Below are 17,188 nucleotides of genomic sequence, written 5' to 3'. Positions count from 1 at the left end.
AATCTGCTGTTTTTGGATGGAATGTCCTATAAATATCAATTAAATCTGTCCGGTCTATTGTGTCATTTAAATCTTGTGTTTCCTTATTTATTTTCATTTTGGATGATCTGTCCATTGGTGTAAGTGAGGTGTTAAAGTCCTCCATTATTATTGTGTTACTGTCGCTTTGCTCTTTTAGAGCTGTTAGCAGTTGTCTTATGTATTGAGGTGCTCGTATGTTGGGTGCATATATATTTATACTTGCTATATCTTCCTCTTGGATTGATCCCTTGATCATTATGTAGTGTCCTTCCTTGTCTCTTATAACATTGTTTATTTTAAAGTCTATTTTATCTGTTATGAGTATTACTACTCCAGCTTTCTTTTGATTTCCATTTGCATGAAATATCTTTTTGCATCCCCTCACTTTCAGTCTGTATGTGTCCCTAGGTCTGAAGTGTGTCTCTTGTAGACAGCAAATATATGGGTCTTGTTTTTGTATCCATTCAGCGAGCCTGTGTCTTTTGGCTGGAGCATTTAATCCATTCACATTTAAGGTAATTATTGATATGTATGTTCCTAGTACCATTTTCTTAATTTGGGGGGTTTGTTTTTGTAGGTCCTTTTTTCTCTTGTGTTTCCCACTTAGAGAAGGTCCTTTAGCATTTGTTGTAGAGCTGGTTTGGTGGTGCTGAATTCTCTTAGCTTTTGCTTGTCTGTAGAGCTTTTGGTTTCTGCATCGAATCTGAATGAGATCCATGCCAGGTAGAGTAATCTTGGTTGTAGGTTCTTCCCTTTCATCACTTTAAGTATATCATGCCACTCCCTTCTGGCTTGTAGAGTTTCTGCTGAGAATCAGCTGTTAACCTTATGGGAGTTCCCTTGTATGTTTTATTTTCATTTTTCCCTTGTTGCTTTCAATAATTTTTCTTTGCCTTTAATTTTTGCCAATTTGATTACTATGTGTCTCAGCATGTTTCTCCTTGAGTTTATCCTGTATGGGACTCTCTGCACTTCCTGGACTTGGGTGGCTATTTCCTTTCCCATGTTAAAGAAGTTTTCGATCATAATCTCTTCAAATATTTTCTCTGGTCCTTTCTCTGTCTCTTCTCCTTCTGGGACCCCTATAATGCAAATGTTGGTGCATTTAATGTTGTCCCAGAGGTCTCTTAGGCTGTCTTCATTTCTTTTCATTCTTTTTTCTTTATTCTGTTCCACAGCAGTGAATTCCACCATTCTGTCTTCTAGGTCACTTATCCGTTCTTCTGCCTCAGTTATTCTGGCATTGATTCCTTCTAGTGTAGTTTCCATTTCAGTTATTGTATTGTTCATCTCTGTTTGTTTGTTCTTTAATTCTTCTAGGTCTTTGTTAAACATTTCTTGCATCTTCTCGATCTTTGCCTCCATTCTTTTCCCAACATCCTGGATCATCTTCACTATCATTATTCTGAATTCTTTTTCTGGAAGGTTGCCCATCTCCACTTCATTTAGTTGTTTTTCTAGGGTTTTATCTTGTTCCTTCTTCTATCCTATGTTCCTACATAGCCCTCTGCCTTTTCATCTTGTCTATCTTTCTTTGAATATGGTTTTTGTTCCACAGGCTTCAGGATTGTAGTTCTTCTTGCTTCTGCTGTCTGCCCTATGGTGGATGAGACTATTTAAGAGGCTTGTGCAAGTTTCCTGTTGGGAGGGACTGGTGGTGGGTGGAGTTGACTGTTACTCTGGTGGGCAGAGCTCAGTAAAACTTTAATCCGTTTGACTGCTGATGGATGGGGCTGGGTTCTCTCCCTGTTGGTTGTTTGGCCAGAGGCAATGCAACACTGGAGCCTACCTGGGCTCTTTGGTGGGGCTAATTACAGACTCTGGGAGGGCTCACGCCAAGGAGTACTTCCCAGAACTTTGCTGCCCGTGTCTTTGTCCCCACAGTGAGCCATAGCCACCCCCCGCCTCTGCAGGAGACCCTCTACCACTAGCAGGTAGGTCTGGTTCAGTCTCCTCTGGGGTCACTGCTCCTTTCCCTGGGTCCCGATGCACACAGTACTTTGTGTGTGCCCTCCAAGAGTGGAGTCTTTGTTTCCCCCAGTCCTGTCGAAGTCCTGCAGTCAAATCCCACTAGGCTTCGAAGTCTGATTCTCTAGGAATTCCTCCTCCTGTTGCCAGACCCCCAGGTTGGGAAGCCTGATGTGGGGCTCAGAACCTTTACTCCAGTGGGCGGACTTCTGTGGTATAAATGTTCTCCAGTCTGTGAGTCACCCACCCAGCAGTTATGGGATTTGATTTTACTGTGATTGCGCCCCTCCTACCGTCTCATTGTGGCTTCTCCTTTGTCTTTGGATGTGGGGTATCTTTGTTGGTGAGTTCCAGTCTCTTCCTGTCAATGATTGTCCAGCAGCTAGCTGTGATTCTGGTGTTCTCACAAGAGGGAATGAGAGCACATCCTTCTACTCCGCCATCTTGGTTCAGCTAGGTGCACATACTTTTAAGATTGTATTTCTTCTTCATAAATTGATTCCTTTATCATTATGAAATACTCCCCTTTATCCCTGGTTATATTCTTATTCATATATCTACTTTGTATGTTATAAATATGGTGATTCCAGCTTTCTTTTAATTAGTGGTTGTATGTATGATATATCTTTTTCTTTCTGTTCTTCTTATTTTTTTCTTTTAACCTGTGTCTTTATATTTAAAATGGGTTTACTTTAAACAGCATATAGTTGGGTCTTGCTTTTTATTCAGTGTAACAATCTCTAGCTTTTAATGAATGGCTATTTACATTTTGTGTAATTATTCACCTGGTTGGGTTCCATCTTCCTATTTGCTTTCTGCTGTCCCATCTGTTCTTTGTTCCTTTTTTCTTTTTTTCCTCCCTTTCTTGGATTAATAGAGTTCTTTTATGATTCTATCACACTTCCACTATTGGCTTATTAGCTATACTTCTTTTATTTCTTAATTGTTGCTCTAGGTTTTATTATATATTCTTTATCACAGTCTATCTTTATATAATATTATGCCACTTCATATATAGTGTAAGAACAGGATATTACTATACTTCCATTTCCCCTCCTGTGCTTTGTGTTAGTGTTATCATACATTTTCCTTATACATATGTCATAAACTCCACCACAGGTCATTATTATTGCTTTAAATAGTCAATTATCTTTTAAAGAAATTTTTTAAGTGAGAAAAAAGATCTTTTCTATTTACTCTTCGGTTTCTTTTTAAAAAGGAAGAGAATTTTTTATACTTACCTACATGTTTGTGTGAGATTATCCATCACATGATATAGAATGAGTAATAGAAAAATTATTTATTTTAATAGGATCACAGTTTCAAGAGCTGCAGTGGTCATTCATATATAAGAAAGAATTGGCTTGGATCCATTGTCTTCCCTTTCTCTGCTCTCCTGCAACAATCTGAGGTAATAGAAAATGATTCTTTGCTAATTATTCTAAATTTTTGTCTCTGGCTGATAGAAATACCTGTGTCTTTGAGCTAGATTCTGACTGGCAGGTTGATAAGTCAGTCAAAATGATCCTGTATTCAACTGCCCCATGGGTGTTGGAGTATTTGAAGGTTTTAGCTGTCTCTGGAATAGGAGACACCCACAAATTTATTTCATGTATTTTTAGAGTGTTCATTGATGAAGAAAAGGACAGGTAGCCTTAGGTCTTACAGCAACATTCATATTTGCTCATAATAGTTTTGTAAGACCAGATTCATAAATATTCTGATTAATGACATTGCTTTGTAACCATGGGTTCCAGGAGTTTCAGCTCCTCAAACACCGTTTATTGATAATAGTGAGACTGATGATTAGCATCTATGTCTGTGGTACCCCCAGAGGGCTCTGCTGTTGTGTTTTGCAACAAGAATATGCCTACATGGCCAGCAAAATATAAAAACCCTAGTCTAGATTTCATTTGGGGCCCTATAACTTACAGAGATATGCCAGTTACAGATGATTCAGAAATGAATTTTCTACCTCAAGGAGTTCACTCTCTATAGAAGAAAACAACCATTTCAGTACAACATGGTAATGCTGTAGGGCTTTGATAGGGGCATGAGATTGGTACTATGAGAACACTGAGTAAGGAGTACCCTACCCTTCCTGGTTTGGAGGGGGAAGCAAGGGGGCGTTCAGAGGGGTTCAGGGTAGGTAAGAGGGGAATGAGGAGGAGGATGAAAGATCAGGGGAATATTTACAGAGGAGATAACTTTTAATCAAGTCCCTAAAGATGCATTTATCAAGCACACAAAGTCATTTGACTCAGAAGGAATTATGTGTGTATCAGTTAGTACTGTATTCAGTCATATGCAACAGAAAACCTGACTAACAGTGGCTGATGTAAGAGGTCTATTTATCTCACAAAAAAGAAGTCTAGATGCCAGTGCAGCTGCTCAAGAATATCATCAAGGATCCAAGCTACTTTTGTCTTTCTGTTCTACTCTCCTTATCATGTGACTTTCATCCTCATAGTTGCACCTCCAGCCTCATATTCATGCTGCAGACAGGAGGTGAGGTGAAGCAAGAAGGGGCAGTGCCTGTGTCAGGAAAACAGACACTTCCCCAGAAAACCTCTCAGACTTCTTGCATTTTACTTATGTGACTTGGTCACTCCATGGCTGTCATGTTACCACCTAAAACTGTTGGTAAGAAAGGAGAAGAGAATGGAGGAGAATAGAAACATCTGTGTATTATGCAATCACAGGATGTCATGAGGGAGCACGTTGAAAATACAAGTGCTGCAAATAAAGAGCAACAGAGATTTTAAATTGTTGGAGGTATAGGGCTTCCTATGCTCCGCAGCGGGAGAGACCACAGCAGTGGCCCGCGTACCGCCAAAAAGAAAAAAAAAAAAAAAAAAAGGTGGACCAACCTGGGTTGTAATCCTGGCTCTACTACTCATTAGTTGTGTGATCTTGCACGAATTACTTACATGCTCTGTGCCCCAGTTTCCTTATCTATAAAATGGAGATAAGAGTGGTGTCTACCTCATTGAATAATATGATCTATATCAAGCACTTGGCAGAATGCCTTGTACATAGTAAGTGCTCAATAACTATTAGTTATATTAGTATTATTATTAGTTATTATTGTAAATTATCTCCTCCCAAACATGCACGTGCACACACACACACACACACACACACACACACACACATAAGATCCCTCCTCCAGTGGACTTTGGGTCATCCTTCCTGCTGTTACATTTTTTTTCCTCTTTCCAGACCCAATGCAAAATGTATCATGGTCTTTTAGCATTTTCTCTGAGCTTAAATTAGATCTTCTAAGAGCTTTTATCACTCTGGTCCATTAACTTGCTTCATTGTTTCATCCCTTTCTTACTTCTTCCTTCTCCATGTACTACATATTAGACAGGGACCCAGGGTGTCAAGGTTGCCTGTGAACAAATCATCATGGAGAGCCTTACCATCCTTGTGCAAGTACCTATTAGTAGAATCAGCATGAACCCATGCAAGCCTGTTTCCTGCAATGGAGAAGACTGAACTGAGCTATACTATATTTGACTGATGTTTATTTTCATCATGCAGAATCCATTATACTGATATATTCTTTCAGATTAGTGGAACATTTCAAGTAAATAGTCCACCAGTTTTGCTTGGGTATACTTGGAGTGAGACTTATGTGTCTCCTAAAGAAGATTATAATGGACAGAATTTAAAAGAATGTACCTTCTTAAATATTTTTGCTACTATGGAACCTCAAATATCATATGCCATCTGTAATCCAGAACTAGACAAGGTAGGTTTTACACTGAATTATTTTCATATATACTATCAAAGAAGTGTTAATTTCAAAGCTGACAAAAATGAATGTTGGTTCTTGATATTTTCCTGTGGGGACAATATAGTACAATGTTGAAATATTTTAAACTTGATTCTAGTTTTCAGGTCAAATAGATGTTTTGGAGAGAGCACAGATTTTTAAAAAAAATTGTAAGGCATTATTTCCTAAACGAAGAATCACAACTACTGTTTTTAATGATGAAGGGATACAGATCTTAGTAACAAGATATATCAAGGCATTGAATCCACCTCAACAACTCCTGGATATATTTCTTCATGATTCCAATGCAACACTTGTAAGTTATATTTATTTTAGTAGCTTTATTGTGATATTCGTATACCATACAATTTGCCCTTCCAAAGCATATAATTCAATGGCTTTTAGTATATACATGGAGTTGTGCAACCATCACCACAGTAAATTTTAGAACATTTTGATCACTCCAAATTTATATTTATTTTAGCTTGTTTACTTTTTATTATTAACTTTGAGTATAACTTTCTTATTAAAATTACTTTACCTTCAGAGACAGTTTCCTGAGAGAGAAACCATCTATGTTGCAATGTGTCCTCTTGAGCACCAGATGGAAGAAAACATTTCTTCCTGATCCCCTTCACTTCTGCCCACTTGTACTAGAGAGTCACTGTTGCCACACCAGTTCATGTGACCATATCAGCTTCACAACTTTTCTGTCAAACTTTGAAAAATGACACAGAAAAATTCCTTTGACTTCCAGGCAAAATTAAAAGTTATATTTCTAAAGGAGTTGTGCCCTTCTAAGGATTGCTTCTTGTTGTATGTGGGAGTGAAGAAACTATGTTTTTTTGTTTTTTGTTTTATTTATTTTTGGCTGCGTCAGGTCTTCGTTGCTGCGTGCAGGCTTTCTCTAGTTGCGGCGAGCGGGGGCTACTCTTCATTGCGGTGTGTGGGCTTCTCATTGCGGTGGCTTCTCGTTGCAGAGCACGGCTTCTAGGAGTGCAGGCTTCAGTAGTTGCAGCACGTGGGCTCAGTAGTTGTGGCGCACGGGCTTAGTTGTTCTGCAGCATGTGTGATCTTCCTGGACCAAGGATCAAACCCTTGTCCCCTTCATTGGCAGGTGGATTCTTAACCACTGTGCCACCAGGGAAGTCCAACTATGTTACATTTTGCTCTGTAAACCGCCAACATAACACTTCCTACCCCATCCTTATGTGGCTTTATGCATATCTGTTATTTACCAGCTGACAAAAGAGACACGTACCTGTATTCATTATGGACTTAGAAGAGAATATAGCTTCTTCCACTTTAAGAAAGGAAAATATGAAATCAGATATCTAGTCTCCCGTTCAAGAAAAAAATAAGCTTTGCAGACAGCTTTACTTTATAAGGTTGGAACAGCAGCACCATCCATGAAATACAAACACAAATTTTACTGTTTCTGAACTTCCTATATTGTTATTAATTTTGGTCTTAAGTTGATAGATTCCACAGAAGGTGATAAGTATCTTTTACCTCTTCCTCCATTAGAAAATTAGGTTAATAATGGATTTCTTGATCAAGAGCATCACCACTTACTAGAACGTACATGGAGAGAATAATCAATAAACAGGCTTTCGAGGATCTTTTTTTTTTTTTTTTTTGCGGTATGCGGGCCTCTCACTGCTGTGGCCTCCCCCGTTGTGGAGCACAGGCTCCGGACGCGCAGGCTCCGGACGCGCAGGCTCAGCGGCCATGGCTCACGGGCCCAGCCGCTCCGCGGCATATGGGATCCTCCCAGACCGGGGCACGAACCCGTATCCCCTGCATCGGCAGGCGGACTCTCAACCACTTGCGCCACCAGGGAGGCCCGAGGATCTTTTTTTTAAAAAGTCTTCTGCAACATTATTGATAAAGAGAAAAGGGATTTTATTTACAGTTTTAAAGCTCTTTTTGTCACTATTATTAGTAGTTTTCTATCTATGTATGGTAATGTCCAGTTTTAAAAATACTTTATGATTTAAGACTTCAAATCATAAAATGTCTGTTTAGCTGATTAGTTCTCCCCTATAATTCTAAAAGAGAAATTGTACAGTACAAGAGTCATTCATTGGGATTCGATTTATTAATCTAGTTACCTACTAGTTTGACATTTTAGGAAGGAGGTAATTGGGTTTTTTTAATGATGGGTAAACTTGTGCTGGTGTTTTGGATCTTATGATGCTGAGCATGTTCTGCACTGGTGCTAATGTTTAACATAATTTTATATTTACAAACATACCTGCTACCCAGAGGCAAGTATTAATTTAGTCCATATGGACTATTGACCCCTCTTGAGACTGCAACATACACACTCCTAAACACACTCATACATAGTGTGTTTAGACTTTAAAGTATCTTAACCCATTTCTGGACACGAATGTGTTATAAACCTCTGGATTTCTAGCAACATATAAAAAAACACTGCTATTAAAAACACTTCACAAGCCATTGTCAGCCATTGCTGGCATTCTGTCACTAGAGAATACACAGCAATATCTGGTGTGTTGCAAGCTTGCAAGATAGCCTGGATTTTAAAAGTTGGTCCATTAGTTGTATCTGATGGATGTAAATTTGCCTCCTAGTTCACTTTGTGTCAAGAGCTAAAATTGTGAACTTTCTCTTATTGGTGGGTAATAACTGAAAATAAAGATTTTATTTTCATAAATAAAAAGAAAAAATAAGCTTTGATTAAAGGGCATTTATGAAAAATCATTTATACCTTTTATTTATTCAGGCTTGATTGAGTCAATTGGCTCTCCTCAGAAAATTTGTATTATTTCCCAGTATAAAGCTCTTACCTGGATTCTTTAAGCTAAAATCAAAAGTCCTAGTTTAGATCACCTTTTGCTACACTCTGCTTTTCCATTACGGGTTTCTTCTTGCCTGTTTCCTGACACCCAAAGTCCAAGGAGATAATAATGCTCTCAGATTTCTTTCAAGGACAATCTTTACCTTTTAAAAAAGCATAAATCCTAGCTCCTTTGCTTATCAAGGACTGTGAACCATGTTTAATTAATTGCATGAAGTCAGAAATGTGACCAGTGTAGGAAGTCATAATAGTGCATAAATGGTAGCTATTGTAAATCAGTGAAAATGTTAGTGAACTTTCTGTGTTAGCTCATTGTTTATTTGTATTCCTTTCTTCTTTCCTACTCTAGTCTGAGTCCTTATCTCCAACCCTATAGGGGGAACAATCCACAATAGAACTTCTGTTGTTGGAAAAAGTAGGCTGCACCAATAACTTCTTGCTGCAGCAATTTATAACTAGTTTTATTAATAAAAATATTTCTGCTAGATTTTGAACCTAAAAGTAAATCAAACTTTTGCTATTCTTCAACATCTTTTTTCATTTTTTAAAAAGTTATACTTTAAAGTATACATGTAATGTATCATGTTTAAATTTTTTACTTATTACAATGAAATGTAATGGTTAACATGCATGCTCTGAAGTCATGCTAACTTGGGCTTATTCCCAGAGACCCATATATTGTGTTAATGTGTGACCCTGAGCAAGTTATCTTAGCACTCTAAGCTTGTTTCTTCTTTTGTAAAATAAAATTAATAATAGTGTGTACTTCATAGGCTTGTAGGATACACTAAATGTGATGACAGTGCATGTAAAGCATTGTACTTGGTGATAGGCATATAGTATGCTCTCAATAAATGTTAGTTAATATTATTTTAGGACCTCGTTGCTCGCTTTGTATCTTTGATTCCTATTATGCCTGATACACTGGATGAAAATGATGGTTGTGATATATGGATGACATCAGAGGTAACAAATTACATTTTATAATTTAAATGTATAGTATTTCTTACTTGCTTTTCTTTTAAAGAAAACTTTTAAAAAATATTATGCACTTATGTAGTAATTTGCTTCGTGCAATTTGAAGGTATTTGATAATTTAATACATCATTTTCAGCTCTATAACAACCTGTAAAAATAATTCTTAAAGACCAAAATTCTTATTCAACATTTTAAGTAGCTCATAATATTGAGATTCAACAGGAATTCCAGGAGTACAATATTATGACATTCTCCAGAGAGAAATATGGCTTGTTCACTATAGAGGTGGTCAGACCCTGAAGTCTAGCAGAAATACCACCACTTCCCAGAAGCTTTCCCCAGTTTTCCCACATCTGAATGAAGAGCTTGTATAGCAGTGCTCTTCCTTGGCACTTGGATTAAAATTGTCTTTAGACTGGTTGCCAAGTAAAATACAGGCCCCATGCAATATTTGGGACATATTTATACTAAAAAACTACTTGTTTATCTGACATTCAACTTGAACTAGGCATCCTATTCCCTGCCCCCTCCCAAATATGGCAGCCCTAATTAGAACACATTTTCCATTCCACCTTAAATTATATTTAGTTGCTTATATACTGGCCCTATACCCACACACTGTACATATACATCCCAAGTTTAATCTCCTTGAATGATAAGGAAGATTTGATTCTTATTTACTTTTATATTTGTCACTTGTATGTACTTTAAATTTAGCAAGTATTCAATATTTTTAATGGAGAATACCAGCATGATGGGAGCCTAAGAGAAGGACACTTTCCATCTGGGACTGATAGGCCTGGCACTTATCTAGAATGTTTTAGAGGTTAGATTTTTGAGCTGAAATGGACTTAGGGGGCACAGGACTAACTTAATAGGTCAGCTACCCTGCCTTCTGCTAAGTGGGAGTAAGGGAGATACAAGCACGTGGTTTGTTTCAGGATCCAGTGATTCAAATCTGGTAAAACTCAAAGAGGTGTCAGTTAACTCTAGATTCTTCTTAGACTCTTAAAACTAATCAGAATGTGTTCAGGGGTATTATGATCCTGCAGAACACTGAAAGATAGCCTCTAAAATAGCTAAAAATAACCATAAAATAACCATTCAGGCAAATACTAGTGCTCCCGAGTGCCCTCCAATCCAAACAATACCCATAATCAACAGGTTACCACAGTCATAGGCTTCCTCTTAGCTAATGTCTTCCCATTGACATGAACTGTTTGGACTTGGGATACCCATGAGTGAATGACTAATTAGACTGTCACAAGGCAAGAGTTATTTCTCCTACCCAACGTACAGTCTTGGAGTCAAACAAACCTTGGTTCAAATCCTACTACAACCATCTGATAGCTGTGTGACCTAAGATAAGTTATTTAGCTTCTTTGGACCTCAGTTTCCTCATCTGTGTCATACAGGGGCTTTGAAAGGATAGGCACCTGGAATGCAGTAGGTTAGTTACCTACTCTCATCCATTCCCTCCTTCTCTTATGAAATCCAGTCAGGGGAACCTCCTTAGCCTGACATTGAAGACTGCTCATAATCTGCTCTTCATTCTCCTGTTCACACACATCTTTCAGAAGAGCCACGTTTCCCTAGCCTCCATCCCTCACCATCACATTCAGCCGGTGTGTACTGATGTGGCCATATCAGTTAAAACATTGAAATGCTTCCAGACTGGTAAATAGTCACTCCAAGGGCTCCTGAGCACCCCCTCCCCAAGCTCCCTGACCACCACAGCCCTTTCTCTGGGACTAATGAAATGGAAGCACATGTGCAGTCTAAATGGTACAGCCACTACTCAGAAATAACACATCATTGCCATATGAACATTTGGGCCCATATATTTTGTTAGATCCTTTGATTTTTCAAGCTAGAAATCCAGAGTTTTATATGAGATCTTCCAATTTTTAAAAGCATTTCGAGGCCAAACGAAACACACCTATCAACTAGAACTAAGTTACAAACCATTGGTCTGCCACCTCTGCTGTGCTTTTTCTCTCCTGCTACCACTGCTTTACTAGGCACCCTGTATTTGATTACACCCAACCCAACTGTTCAGCTCTTTCAATTAAAGAAGTTTCCATTACTCTTTCTGATTGGGCTCCAACTCAGATCTCTTGCTCTCTTTCAGTTGAGAGCACTATATTGGTACAGGACAGAGTGTAGCTCCGTTAACCAAAGGATCCCTTCCTCCAAAAACACTATGTGATTTCCCATCAGGTGAAGTTCCTTAAAATATCAGCCAATATATCCCTGTTTTCCCAGGTTATTTGTCTCAAACAAAAATGCCCCATTTTGGAGGATAAAATTATTGGGTCACTTACACAGTATCCACATTAATTATCCCATGATAAAGGTGACCCTTATGTTCCAAGTTAATGTTCTCTCTTTCTAATGCCCTAGTGTTTTAACAGGCAAAGGGTGCTGGGGCTTTCGGCTTTGCAGTCATCTTAGTGACCTGGCAAGAATGTGTGTGTGAGGGTTTGGAGGGACTCTAAATCTGTTGGATGCTTGAATTACTCAACTTCCTCTCCTCCCCTCCTGTTTTGTGTCCTTGTTGCTTTTGTTTTGCCTTAGCGCTGCATCAGTTTGGCTATTGGAAATAAGGAGGAGCATGCCATACTTCTCTGTAATTTCTTCCTGTATTTTGGAAAGAAAGCTTTGGTCCTCCTAGGAACCTCGATGTTGGAAGTAAGTGGTGGACTTAATATTTAAATAGTGTAAACAAAACTAATTAGCCTTTAGCTGCAAGTTTAAAAGACTTCAACCCCAAGTTTCCTTCTTTTCACAAGCTAATTAGGAAATTTCCTAGGCGAACAATTATTTACTTAGGAGGATAATGTTCGTTCATCAAAATTTCTACAAGGTAAAGAATGACTTCCTTTTGTTCATCTTCTTCGTAAAGTAGTACAAATAATAGTGCTACTTCATGGAGCTACTAAAAATATTAAATTACATAGTAAATAGCACTGGGAACAGCACCTGGTTTATGTGGCAAATGCTCAATAAATGGTGGTGGTAGGTGATGTAGTAATAGTTACAGTAGTAGTTATAGTGGTTGTTAACCATCATCACCACCATCATCTTTATGTGTCCCTAACACTATACTTTAAGATCCTTAAGAAGGACTTCTTCCTGTTTTCCACTGCTCAATTTTTAATTGTGTAAGAAGTGGGCCGGAAATTTATGTTAACCTACCTGAAATTTTTACAACTTAATTATATACACCTGCATTCAAACCTCCAGAAAGCAGTCTTCTTTTGGACTGTTTCTATTTCTAGTATGAATATCTTGATAAGTGTCAAAAACTTCCAGTCTTGTTTTATGGTTTTTGTCATGATCATTTATTTCTCTATAGTCCCTTAATTTCCCCATATGATCCCCCTGCTGTAGTTTTGAGTGCCACTAGATGGCAGTAAACAGTCAACAATATTTCAACAAACATTTTTACAGTTTTACCTCTGAGTCAACACTGGGTGGCAGCACTCACTGTGACTTTCACCTCAACTACTGGTTGAGGTGAAGCCTCTTCACTGTAAAAGATGAGCACAGTGATAAAGAGCAAGAGCTTTGGAGTTAGGGAAACCAGGCTACACAGCACAGTGTTAGGAGTATAGATTTGGAGGTCAAAGAGGATTTTAAAACCTAGCAATGACGTTTACTAACTGTACGGTCTCAGCCTTATTTCTCTGAGCCTCACTTATCTCCTCCCCAAAGAGGAGTAATTCCATTTACTGTTACCCTAGACAATCTCTTAACCTCTTATTCTTCATGTGAAAGATGGGCATGACAATCATCCCTACCTCACAGACTTTGGAATTCATGTGAGAAAATTAGTGTGAGTGCTGAGTACAGTACCTGGGGTACTCAATAAATGTTAAATAGTCATTATTATTGTTACCTGAAATTTTTATTCTTTGCTAAATAAGAAAGGTTTATACTTCAAAAGTACGTGCAGAGCAAAATAATAACATAATGACTACTTTTATTCCTCAGGTGCTTTCCTGTGTAATTTCTCTCTGGCCTCTAACTCTGTATCTTGCTCACAAAATTAATTTTATGGCTTTGCAACTTCACTTGGCTTTTCAGAGCCTTAGGCAAAATTCCCTTCCCTAACTTTGCACGGTGTTCACCTTTGGTCTCCAAGTATATTCTACATAAAACAGGGCTAATCCATATAGCACCTTTGTGTGAATTACACAAAAGCGCCCCTACCTCAAAACGCTTTAGTACTAGCTATTGGGAATTGGTCATAATATACTGATTTTGTTAGAACAACATATTTTATTGCTGTGAGGGTACACCCCCTTCAGGGCCATACGTAGCAGCACTAGCTCAAAAGTTCTCATTTGAATCCTCATGCTAGCCTGGGCCTGAGGATTTCAGTTGCATTGGTTTTATCCTTTCCAAAAAAATTGTAAAGGTCCTAAAAAAGGCTTTTAAAAATCAGAGATACCAGGGAGTTCCCTTGTGGTCCAGTGGCTAGGATTTTGGGCTCTCGCTGCCGTGGCCCGGGTTCAGTCCCTGGTCAGGGAACTGAGATCCCACAAGCTGTGCGGCAAGGCAAATAAATAAATAGATAAATAAATAATACAGGAATAAAGAATAACTAAGGTAACTGGCCATATTATCTATTTAAAAAATCAGAGATATCATATGCTTACACTATAATTTCCACATACGAAAATGAGTTAAATCAATCATCCACCAAAAATGACTTTAACTCTTTCTTCGTACAGGGGCATGTGGCTTACGTATTAACGCCAGAAAGTGATGAATATTTGCTTTGGAATCCATTAACTGGGCAATGTCATAAGCATTTTGACCCATTTTGTCCCTTACAAAGTGTAGATTGTTTGTTTGATGGTGAAAATGTAAGTATATGGCGGGGGGGGGGGGGGCGGAATCTTGAGTTATCTCCTCAAGAGTTAAACCTGTGGTTCTCTACACTGACCATATATTAGAATCATGTGGGAACTTTGAAGAAGCTATAGATGTTCAGTTAGAATCCCTGGGGTGTAGGGCCAGGGGAATCTTTTATCCCCAAGGCTCCTTGACGCGATTCTGCAGTGCCTCCAAGGTTGAGAACCAGCGAGCAGTCTAGTGTGGACACACCCCTGGGATCTCTGTACCTCCTGCCTCAGAACCATCCTTGGCTTCTGCCACTTCATTGGGGAGTAGGACTGTAAAATTTTGCTCTGTCCTAACCTACTACGGGCTTCGTACTCCTGTGGGCCTCTACTGATTTTATGTTGATGTATTAATAGGTCTGGTTTAACATTCAGCAAAATAATTCACCAAGGGCTGTATATTTTGACTATTCAAAGGAAAGTTTCTGGAAACAGATGCTTCCAAAAAATTATCGAGGGATGAAAGCACAAAGCATACAGGTAAATTATACTTTTCCAGGTGTGTCTCTATGAAAGTTACCATTGGTTCTAATCTTAGGAATTGTGACAGCTCTTATTATATTTATACAGCTGATTGCTTATTGAATTATTTGGCAGTATTAATAAAACCTAGTTTTCTCTGCCATCCAGCCTGAGTTTGGGCTATTGTGATCCATTTTCTCTACTTGCAGAAAAGAGGAATTGAGAAGAAGGTATTATCTTAATTGTGAGTTTAGGTTTTAAAATAAAAATTTTTAAATGTTCATCATGAAACATAAAAAATAATAATGTCAAGATGGTGTAATAAGTTCTTACTTTGAACTAGCCCTTCTACTACATATCCATAACAATGATAAAGTATAAAAATTGAAAAACAGAAGGCTTATCTGGGCTCCAAACCATGATAGTTATCTCATGGAATAGAAGCAGGACGGAAACACTAGCAGTGAGTGGGGCCCAAAGAGGTTGGCACCAAGGTCTGAAAATGCTTCATGAAATCCAGAGAACCAGAGCCAGTCTCACGTTTTGAAGCCAGGGACTGTGTTGTGGCTCCCCTACTTTGCTACTCTTGAGAGAAGATGGGAAAGAAAAGCAGCAGACTCACTGCCTGGGGCTCAGGAGGTAAGAGACCAAAGTACAGAGCTGAGAATCAGGAACCAACCTAATCACCAGGTGGCTTGTCCAGGGATCTATGATGTACTCACTACTGCTTTGGGAAGGCACCCAAATTCCATTTCGACAGCTGTTTCTGGATTGAGAGCCATGGTATGGCAGTGTGCAAGCAACTGTGAAATTCAAAAACTAGAAGCTATGACCCAGAGGAAGGAAGAGAGGGGGATGAGAAAAAGGACAATGGAAAAATAGGAAGAAGACAATTCACAGAAGCAGAAACTCTAGGGCTCAACGTCACTCATAATGAGAGAAATGCAATTTAAAACAATAAAACACTATTTCACATGTAGAAGATTGGCAAAACTTTTTAAAAAGTGTGATCACATCTAGTATTGGCAAAGAGGCAGAGAAATGGTGGGAGTGTGAATTGCTATAAATACTTTAGAAAGCAATATGGTAAGGTTGGTAAAGCTGAAGAAACTCAGCCTCTGATCCACCAGTTCATCTTCTAAGTATATACCCTAGAGGTACACGCACAGGGAGACAAGTACACGATGGTCATTACTGAATTGCTTGAAAGAGCAAAAAATAAATAAATAAAAGGAAACAATTCATCAACCAGAAAATGGGCACATGAGTTATGAATACTCCTACTATAAAATATTCTATACAGCAGTAAAAAAAAGAATATATGAAACTAATTTACTGTAGTTCTCAACTTGGCTGTACATGCATTGTATCAGAATCGCTGAGGGAAGAGCCCACGCATTGGTTTTACTTAAAGCTCCCCAGGTGATCCCACATGCAGCCAAGGTTGAGAACTACTGATCTAGAGCCACTGTTATCAACGTGAATGAATATAAGAAATGTAATGTTAAGCAAAGTAAAGAAGATGTGAAATGACACACTTGTTTGAAAAATATATGTTGTTTACGTATATAGAGATATATAGTGATAGTGTAAAAGCTTGCATGGGAATGATAAACACCAAATTTAGGGTAAAGTTTACCTTTGGAAAGAGGAATAAAAAGAATGATATCAGGGAGCAGTATACAGAGTACTTCAAATCTATCTGTAATGTTTTACATCTTTTAAAACAACCTACAACAAGTGTGGAAGAATGCAAAGATTAGATGTAGCTTGGTGGTATGTATGTTGGGTGGATGTTCATTACATTATTCTCAGTGCTTTATCTGAGAATGTTTGACATAGTTCATAATATCAAAAAGAAGGAATGGTGGTTGTGGGGAGAAAAATCAAACAGTATCAAAGGGTATAAAGTGAAGAGTTTCTCTCCTCTTCAACATCTTTTCCCCACTTTCTAAGAAACAGCCGCTCTTGGTAGCTCCTTGTGCATCCTTCTGAGCATTCTCCTTGCAGATGTTTGTAAAGTCATTATAAGGAAGGGGAAATGTGCTTATCTCTTTTGAGCAAACCACATTTATGGCATCCACAGACCTTGCTTGCTTTTCCCATCCCAAAGTTGTGACCAAAGTATTGCTGCCTCCTGGGGGGGAGAATGATATATTTAGAGTGGAGGTTTTTTGTTTCTATTAATCATTCTCTTATTAATTCAGGTAATGCTTATTGAGTGCTGCAGCGGGCCAGCAC

At 38.4% G+C, this 17,188-nt stretch overlaps 1 protein-coding gene across 1 annotated transcript in view; it reads left to right on the top strand.

Annotated features, from left to right (window-relative positions):
• CC2D2B (coiled-coil and C2 domain containing 2B) overlaps nucleotides 1-17,188 on the top strand; it is a 104,055-nt gene that overhangs the window by 80,123 nt on the left and 6,744 nt on the right. The window contains 7 exon segments of the mRNA XM_060111475.1: nucleotides 3,302-3,400; nucleotides 5,564-5,746; nucleotides 5,889-6,086; nucleotides 9,474-9,563; nucleotides 12,153-12,266; nucleotides 14,315-14,449; nucleotides 14,843-14,965. Of these exon segments, the coding sequence (XP_059967458.1) occupies nucleotides 3,302-3,400; nucleotides 5,564-5,746; nucleotides 5,889-6,086; nucleotides 9,474-9,563; nucleotides 12,153-12,266; nucleotides 14,315-14,449; nucleotides 14,843-14,965 (942 nt within the window).

This window comes from Mesoplodon densirostris, chromosome 1 (assembly GCF_025265405.1).
Source record: "Mesoplodon densirostris isolate mMesDen1 chromosome 1, mMesDen1 primary haplotype, whole genome shotgun sequence".
In the NCBI taxonomy this organism is placed as follows: Eukaryota; Metazoa; Chordata; class Mammalia; order Artiodactyla; family Ziphiidae; genus Mesoplodon; species Mesoplodon densirostris.
Note: the sequence above shows the minus strand (reverse complement) of the source record. Positions and strands in the feature narration are given on the sequence as shown.